The sequence below is a fragment of the Morone saxatilis genome, unplaced genomic scaffold, assembly GCF_004916995.1.
Source record: "Morone saxatilis isolate NCDOM2014 unplaced genomic scaffold, NCSU_SB_2.0 Contig8, whole genome shotgun sequence".
NCBI lineage: Eukaryota > Metazoa > Chordata > Actinopteri > Moronidae > Morone > Morone saxatilis.
The window spans coordinates 3,900,832-3,909,643 of record NW_023340257.1 but is presented as its reverse complement, the minus strand read 5'-3'; the positions used below and the strand labels follow the sequence as shown (position 1 = coordinate 3,909,643).

Below are 8,812 nucleotides of genomic sequence, written 5' to 3'. Positions count from 1 at the left end.
ACACACACACATATACACACACATTATTACCCACTCACACAGCTGGGTTTCCATTCAAGTATTTTTATGCGAATTCCGATGAACTGAATCAGAAAAGTAGAACAGAGGCGGCAAATTATGATAAAACTTATCAAATATTGCAAAAAATTACTCTTTATGTTGACTAGGTTTATTTCAATGAATGCAGAAGGAGAGGAACAGACCTATACACCAATTTCTATTTCTATTTCTATTTCAACTCAGCTGATGGAAAAATGTCTTGTGTGAAGAAACTGAGCGATTCATTATTCATACAGATGCCAGCTGCAGGTGTGTTTTCAATATGAACGAGCTCATGCCAACGTTCTACTGGTGTGTTTTAGAGGTCTGTGAGTGTGCGTGCAGGTGTGTGTGTGTCGTCTTTAGTCACAGCAAAGGTGCACAGTAACAGCTGGAGAGCAGGCTGGAAGACAGGCGCGCCTATACACATCTCTCTGGCACAGATAGCGTTCAGGTGGGACCGGTGCCTTTAAGAATGCCTGCAGTGTGTTCCTGTGTTTAGGTGTGTGTGTGTGTTGCTGTATTGTGTCAATCAGGCCTGTTTGAACAGCCAACTGAACTTTATGTGCCATATCTTCCTCACGTCTATCTCTGACAGACAAGTGAGGATGTGGCAGGAAGAATTACGATTCTGTGTGTCAGGATCTGACTGCGTGGACAAAAAATAAAAAATAAAAAATCCCATGATGCTAATTACCATGATGTGAGCAGAGGAGCAGCATAAACACAGTGAACCTTTGTGCACTGATACATTATTTCAGAGTATTTTCTGCATGTTTGATCTGTGTGTGTGTGTGTGTGTTTCTGCAGTGGTGCGTTTGGATGACAGCGGGGGATCTCCCAGCAGAGACATATGGAAACAAAGGTGCCCTTGTGTTGTTTAGGTCTGACCACACGATTTCACAGAAGATAACATTCCTCTGTTGTATCCACCTCATAGTTTAGTAATTACAGATACAGGAGGAACTGCTATTTGCATAATGTGCATGTGCATGCATGTATTTTTAACTGTAATATATGGAGCTGATGTTGTTTGTGCTTGCAATCTGAGTCATTTTAGGACAACAATTCCAAAACTGTGCCATATCACATTGTTACTGCAACCTCCTGTCTGTTGCGGTCTATCAAATACACACTCGGTATGCATAAAGGATGTGTGCGCGAATATAAGCGTGTGTGCGTGTGTGTGTGTGTGTGTGTAATGTGTTCCAGCTTTGTGTCAGCTGTGAGTTTACAGGCAAGACAAAATACAGAGCTTCACCAAGGAACAACTCTGCTCCTAATAAAAAAGAGACTCTCAATACTGGCCTCATGAATGTCATACTTTCCACTGCAGGATGCTGGAAGTAAATGACATCCTCTGTGGACTTCCTCCTGCCATTCAAGTTGCCCACTGTGGCTTTGAAGTACTTGTAAAGCAAAACACAGTTTGACATGTGATTTCACATCTTTGGTTTCACCGTTTACTTTAGGTAATAAATATATCACTAAATAAAAGTCACGTTGAGTGACACACAATGGTGGTACAAGCTACATTCAGTTCATGTAGAATATCAGACAGCTATATCGGTCGATATTGGCTAAGAAATGTCATTATACTGATATGGTAAGTAAAAAGTAATTGCAGAACAGAAAGGTTAAAATAGATTTGTGGTCATTTAGGTAACAGTGTCAACATTACATAGTTCACTGGAGAGCACTGATAAGTTTATTTTTAAGGGGCCAGTGTACTTGTTGGATGAACCCCCCACATACACTCTATACACATAAACAGGGACAGAGCAGGGGAGTGGTTTTTTGGGCTCTGGCCCAACATTTTCTCAAAAGCCCTGAACCTTTTCAGCTTTTTAAAATAACCTCAGTCTCTCTGACTGGACTAGCAAATCAGTGGAGCAAGTTCTATTAGTGAGGAAATATCAGCAATAGATCTGCCCTAACATTGTCATGGGGGGTTGGTGCCTTATGGGTGTCATGTTTCATTCAGTTGTGTCACCTCAGTAAGCAAGCTTACCAGCTAGGTAGCAGCTAGACACTCATTATGTGAACTCCATATAGGTTACCAATAATTGTTTTTCAAAATTAGTATTGCAGTTCACACAAAATTCCAAACCTTACCTATGTAATAACTTAAATAACTTTTAATGGAAATGAGTCATCTTCAGCATTTGTTGTGTTCTGTTTTCAGTTGGAGAAAAATTAGATACAACATACGATATAGGCTCTACAGGGGGATTTTTTGCTGGGAAACTATCATGTTTTTCTAGGAATTCTATGATCTCAACTGATTGAAAAATAGTGCATATTTCTGCTGTAAATGGGAAATAAATCTCATGCAGACCCCCTAGGTTTGGCCCTGAATGTTTCCAACGTCTGCCTTCGCCCTGCACGTAAAGTCCTTTTTCTTCTGACCAACTAACTACACTCATTGAGGGCTGAACGCATTCAGTGTAGACACTGATGGAGGACTACAACTGCTGCTAACATGCTCATTTTGCTATGGAGCCATTGTACATAAGGTGTAATAAAATCCAAATAATAAAAAAAAAGTTATGTTTGCTTTTGTGCAGAAGCATATTCCAGCTCTAAGATGGAAGCATTTGGCCTATTTTAGTCTAAATACTCTTGTCTGCACACAGATGGACAGTGGAAAACTGGATTGTGCTGCAAGAGTGGTTTAAGAAGTTTCTGGAAAACAATGCAAGCATGCTAACTTACAATTAATGCAGAGATTGGTTGAATTTTCCTTCATTTTTGCCATTGCACGATCACAAATTCCCAAAGGGGCTGAGTCATACCGCAAAAACACTCTCAAACCCATGTATACTCAATCACCTAAGAATGGGAAGACAAAGGAGAAAAAAATCTTGACTGTCATCCACTTGTGTATTCTCTCTCTCAATTTTCTAAATATTTAGACAGATAGGACAGAATTTCCTTTCTGCTCTGAAAACCCCATAAATCTACGATCAGGAGAAGGCCAGGAAAACAGCACACTCATCATCAACTGCAACCACAGGATGGACAGAAGCCAGGAGATTCTGTTTTTGGTTTCATCAGAGGCAAAACAAGCCAAGGGAGGAAACAAAGTCAACTATGCAACGATCATGGAATGAACGGAGACAATTACTGTAAGGGACTCCAAGATGAGTTAAGGGTTCAGCTCCAGAGGACATACTTCCATTAGCAGCATCCCAAGGTGACAGTAAAAATGTATCCCTGATAATAACTTAGAAAGCACTGAGCACTAAAACACTGACACAGGCCGTCTGGTCACCATCAATGCAGTGATTTACTATGATGTAATCCAGACACAGACATACCATGAAACAAGTTTTGATACACTTATGGTATCAAGAAAAGGGTAATCTTTCCAGGAACAGGTTTGTTTTTAACTTGACTCATCAGTGGACTTTAGAAGGAGTTTCACAAGACCAGTGGCTGGAATGTTTCAAACCAGAACCACATAATTGTTCAGGTAAAGCTAAAAATATAAAATTACCCAAAACTGGACCCACAAGGTTTGCACAGGACGGCAGCGATAATACCTAACCTACATTTCACAATGTTGATTTCACATATTTGACTCAGGTCTGAATACCACACGACCACACTAACCTCACCTCCCAGGAGCCTGCTCGACTCATGTTACTGTACTTCATAAATCCTTAAGCATCCTGCTGGAGGGCTATTGTGCAACCGCAGTGACACAGCCAGTGCCTCGTATGACACATCCACAGAGCAGCCACAACGCACCACAGCCTCAATGTGATTCCCAAACGAGAAAATTATATTGCAATTACTGGATTACCTCCTCTGCAATTGCATATTAAATTTCCATCCATGTTACAAAGTATCCAGCAGTGTGAAGTGGTGGGTCACTACAAATATGTCAAGAGCTTCTGTGTGCAACAGCAAAGAGGACACAAACTACAATTATTGTCTTGGATTGCCTTGAGACTTGATTTTAAGGCAGTTCTTGACATGTAAAGCAGTGATTTCCAACAAAGGGTACTTATACCGCAGGGGGTGCTTCTGTGGTTGCCAGGGGATTTGTGAAAAGATTGTAGTTGAACTTATTTGATAAAATAGAAATTATTATTACAGTCACTTACTGAGTCAAGCTATAACGCTGAACATTATATATTGCAATTGACAGTGTGTGAAAACTGGTGAGCAATCGAGAAGTCTAAACAGCAAGTGTATGGATAAATGGTTGAAATAGACAGCTATAAGTAGACTAATTTAATTAATAAAAAAGAATATAAAAATAATGTAATCTAAAGTAATGTTTAAATAGATGACTGAATGTAAACACTTAGCTGGCTAAAACTAGTGGCTAAATGGCTGAAATAGATAGCTAACAGTAGGCCCTAATAGATCGATGGTTGAAACAGCTAAATGGATTTATATTGAATGAATGCATTTGGGGCATGTTGTGTGGCGCTGATGAAGGGGCACTTGAGTTAATTTGACTGGGAGTCTCTACAAACATGCAGTACTCACATTAGTCTTGCTGGACACAGCGAACGTGGCTCGGCTGGAGAAGCGGGTGGTGGATGGGCTGCTGCTTGACACTGGGCCGGTCACCATGGAGGAAACTCTGGAGCCCACAGGGGGACTGCTGGATCCGGGGGAGGATGAGAAGGTGGCAGGCGGGGACGCAGGACTGGACTGGCTGCTGAGGCCACTGTAGGTCTGGGCTTGGCTCCCCAGGCTGCAGGGCTGGATGTGGAGTTGAGCCTGGCTCTGAGTGTGAGTGTGAGCCTGGCTCTGAGTGTGAGTGTGAGCCTGACCCTTCCCATAGATCACCTCCTTCATCTCCTGATGGTTCTCCTGAATGTCACTAAGGTGATTCTTGTGATTCTGACTGTGATTGTGGCTGTTGTTAAGCAAGGTGCTCCTGTCACACGTCATCCCACTCAAGAGCTCCACCTGTCGGGTGAGAGCCTCCAGCTGACTCCTGAGCTGCCGGTTCTCCTGCTGGAGCTGAGCTACAGCTTGTCCAAGAGGCCCGCTCAGGTTGGCTGTCTCCTCCAGGCGACGCTCCATGCCCAGCTTAAAAGCGCTGACGTCCACGTGGATCTCCCTGATGGCATCCCGGAGAGTGTTCTCATAACGGGCTAGAGCTGCACACACAGTCTCCCCCTCTGGAGAGGAAGATCGGGGGTGGCACAAGTCTCCCATGTTAGCCAGGGTTGGGGCTTCCATTGGTAACAGAGACAGCCTCTCAGTCTCAGAGATCCTCTGGTCACTGGAGAATGTGTAGCTTCAGTCAGAGTGCTGAGGGTTTGGCTGGAGGGGGGACAAGGGTTGAGAGGTGAAAGTTTGCAATGGGGGCAAAGGTCTAGTCTGTTCTATCCCCACTCCTTCAGCTTCTTCTTGGGATGTCCTGGACTGCCTCTCCTTCAATAAACTCTGCTTTTCAGGTACAGATGTCTCACTCAGTCTTCTGTCTGAAAGCACAAAAGGCGCAAGACTTGACCTTTAGCTTGAGGACAGCTGTGAAACTCTTAAAAGAGCCAACCAACCCGAGGCAAATGTGATGCCCTGTGCAAAACTAAATTACAAGTATCACAGATAGTAAAAATGAAATCAAGGCTTGTACAAAATAACTTCTATTTAAAACCTGACAAACTTGATTGGAACAGCTGCTCTGACCAACTTTACTGCACTGAACAGAACAACATAATCTGTCAGGAGTCAGAATGACAGAAAGAATGACAGAAAGAAAGCATACATCTCTTTGAGCCAGCTATGTTTCATAAGTGCCATTAAACACAGCAGTGAGGTAATCTTCACTCACAGCTGCAGCAAGCCTACCTCAGCTCCGCTCTCCGGTACGAGTTCAGTAGAGTTTCCTCAGCGCTCAGCAGCTGTGTGAGTGTGTCTGTGGAAGTGTGTGTGAGCTCTGCTCTGCCCTGTCGGCTCTCTGGTTTGTTTAAACTCTCAGGTTGATCACTCCTCTCTTCTGGCCCCGGACGAGGGAGGAGAAAGGGAGGGATAAAGGGTGGTGGTGGTGGAGTGAAGAAACAACATGGGAAGAGTAGTAAATGTGAGGGGAGGGGGAGGGAGCGGGAGGGAGGGGAGGGGAGGGAGGCGGGCTGGGTTGCTTTTATATCCTTGCACTGTGTAAACTATTGGAAAGAGGACTCCTCTCTCCTGCTTTCTTACTGCACCTCCTCCTCTTCTTTCTATCATACATATGTCTATCCCTGCTCAGTGCCATCTTTTTCTTTTTCCCTTTTTTTGTTGTAAGTATCTTTGATTGTGTGTTAACTGTGTTAACTTATTGTAAATATCATAAATACAGCATCAATATTGTTGCTATGGTTACTTCCCACAGTATCTTGTTTTGGTAAATTTGATGACTTAGATTGTGTCACTTTGAAAATGTCACGTCTATGACAGTAGGTTTAATTTACTCATTTTATGTTGCTAAAATAACTATTAAATGTTGTGTTGGCAGCACTGACACTACCGTGTATATTCAGTGGACAAAGCTTCCGGGTCTGAGAAGTGAAGCCAACACCGAAGTGCCTTAAACCTGCATTCTTTCTAATGGCCAGCAGGGGGAGCTTCATTGGTAGCAAAAAGACCTGTGATTGTATTCAACTCTGTTAAAAAATGAAAATGACCTTTCACTTGATTTATTATCTCAGTAAACAGTTTCCTGATAAGTTTATGGTCTCAATCACTAGTTTCAGTCTTCTTCCATACTGCATGATGTTTATTTAGTAAATTATGTCCCAGTTTAAAAGTGAAATAGACGATAAAGCGTTGATTCCACTGACTGCAAAAACCCACATAGCGACGACCATAATGCCAAAATCAAGGCTTTAAAACGGTACTCAAACTACACAAACTAATGGGTGATGTCATGATAGGTTCACACTTGGTTGGCAGCAGTCCCTCAGCAGGTCGCTCATTTGTGTTTTCCGCCATCTAGGGGTGCCACCATTACTGCGGTGGCAAGTCCTAGTGACTCTGTGACTGCTGCTGCCTGCTGAGAGACATTTTACTTATTAGTTGGACATTTGTTACAATTTTAGCCAGTAACAGAGAAATATGGACCACTTGACTCATCCGCCACATTTCCAGTAACTAGCTAGCATAACTAATCATTTAATTATCACGGACCAGTTATATTAGTAAAAGATTAATACACATGAATTTGAGCTTTTTCATATGTTGATATCCAAATGTGACTTCTGGTGCTATAACCAAACACACACCTAACCTTTCTCCTTTCTTCCCTGATCCCTCCATCTCTCTCTGGTCTCTTTTCTCTCTGTATCATTATCTTTCTAACCACAAGTTGACACAATAGTCAACTCTATTACAGAAAAGTGTTATTATTAAATTTCCACAAAGGCTGCATCTTCATATATCACTACTTATATAACACGTATACTACAGATAAACACCACATTTAGACAGGTTGACCTTCCACTGTATCCCTAGATGTACTCTTTACATTTTTCTATTATGCTCTGTTCTATTGTAATTGAGTTTGATGGCAGGACGAGACAGACAGACAGACCACCACCCTCCCCCTTGTAACTGGACCCCAGCAGAGCAAACATTCGACACCAGATAGTGATTGTGTGTGTGTGTGTGTGTGTCCATGCAACAGGGAGACTCATACAAATACTTCGACATTCCACCCTCCTGCTTACTGTCAACAGTGTGTGTGTGTGTGTGTGTGTGTGTGTGTGTTAAGAAGTGTGTGAGAAACAGAGGTGCAAGAGAGAGTGTTGGGAGATGAGGAGGGGGCCTGGTAAGGTGATTTACTGGAAGATTGTCCCCCCCACCTTTCTCTCACTCTCTCTGTCTCACACACACATACTCAACACCCCCCAAGGGTTTTATGTGAGTCTGCTGGGGGCAGTACAAGACACAGACGGCAACAAACCACTGCAGAGGTCAGAGGTCACGGGCGTCAGCATCATCAGTCATCTGAGGTTGACGGAGATGGCTGCTGTGTCTTAGATTATGTCCACATTACTGCTGATGAATCTGTGAATCTTTTCCTCTATTCACACAGTTTTTCAAATGTAAACACATGGGGCTGTGTGCTTGTATGGAAAGTCTTTGGGTGGAGAGATATTTCCATCAATGCTGAATGTTCAGCCTGGATAAAAAGATTTAACATGATGCTGTATTCATTTTTTTTCAACAATGGAACAAATGACTGGATAAAAACGCTGTGATAAACCCGCTGTACCCTACCTGCTCAAAGACCAAACCAGCCTGGTCTCACTCCAAGTCTTTAAATACTGCTGCTTGGACAGTGGGCCTGAGTCAAGTGACATAGTATAAAGAGAAGCATATAGAGCTGTAGTAGTGTACATAAGTTAACTTACAAAACATACTTAACGTAACTTACGATCTTTTCCTAACCAAGAAGTTCTTGTGCCTAATCCTGACCAAACGGCAAACCTTACACTGTTAACCATGCAAGCTTTGTTTTAAAACCCTAACCGTATTCCATATGTATTGTGTCTAACTTGACCGGAAGTTGCGGACATTGAATATTTATTCTTGCTAACTTAACTGAGGTACCCTGGCAAGAGTGATACTTATAGTGTCATATTTCGAAGCAGAGGGCCACTGACGAGTTGAGAGTGAGAACATGTTGGACACAACAAAGTTGTCAAAGTAATGAGCAGCTAAAGAACCAGATATTTATCTCAAGAGTTGGTGTTGACCATAACTGAGCTAAAAGAAGAGCGAATACTGGACAGAAATAAGACTACAAATCAACGCTAATGTT

General features: G+C 42.5%; 1 protein-coding gene across 2 annotated transcripts in view; it reads right to left on the bottom strand.

The window, feature by feature from the left end:
- Nucleotides 1-6,057, bottom strand: part of smtnl (smoothelin, like) — a 36,886-nt gene extending 30,829 nt beyond the window's left edge. Inside the window, exons 1-2 of one of the 2 annotated variants that reach the window (XM_035679966.1) lie at nt 5,860-6,057; nt 4,543-5,492 (exon numbers count right to left, since the gene is read on the bottom strand). In XM_035679966.1, coding sequence (XP_035535859.1) covers nt 4,543-5,247 — 705 coding nt within the window. In that variant the 5' untranslated portion in view covers nt 5,248-5,492; nt 5,860-6,057. The remainder of the gene's footprint in view (nt 1-4,542; nt 5,493-5,859) is intronic. The other variant, XM_035679967.1, reaches the window with a different exon arrangement.
- Between the last annotated feature and the right edge of the window lie 2,755 nt (nt 6,058-8,812).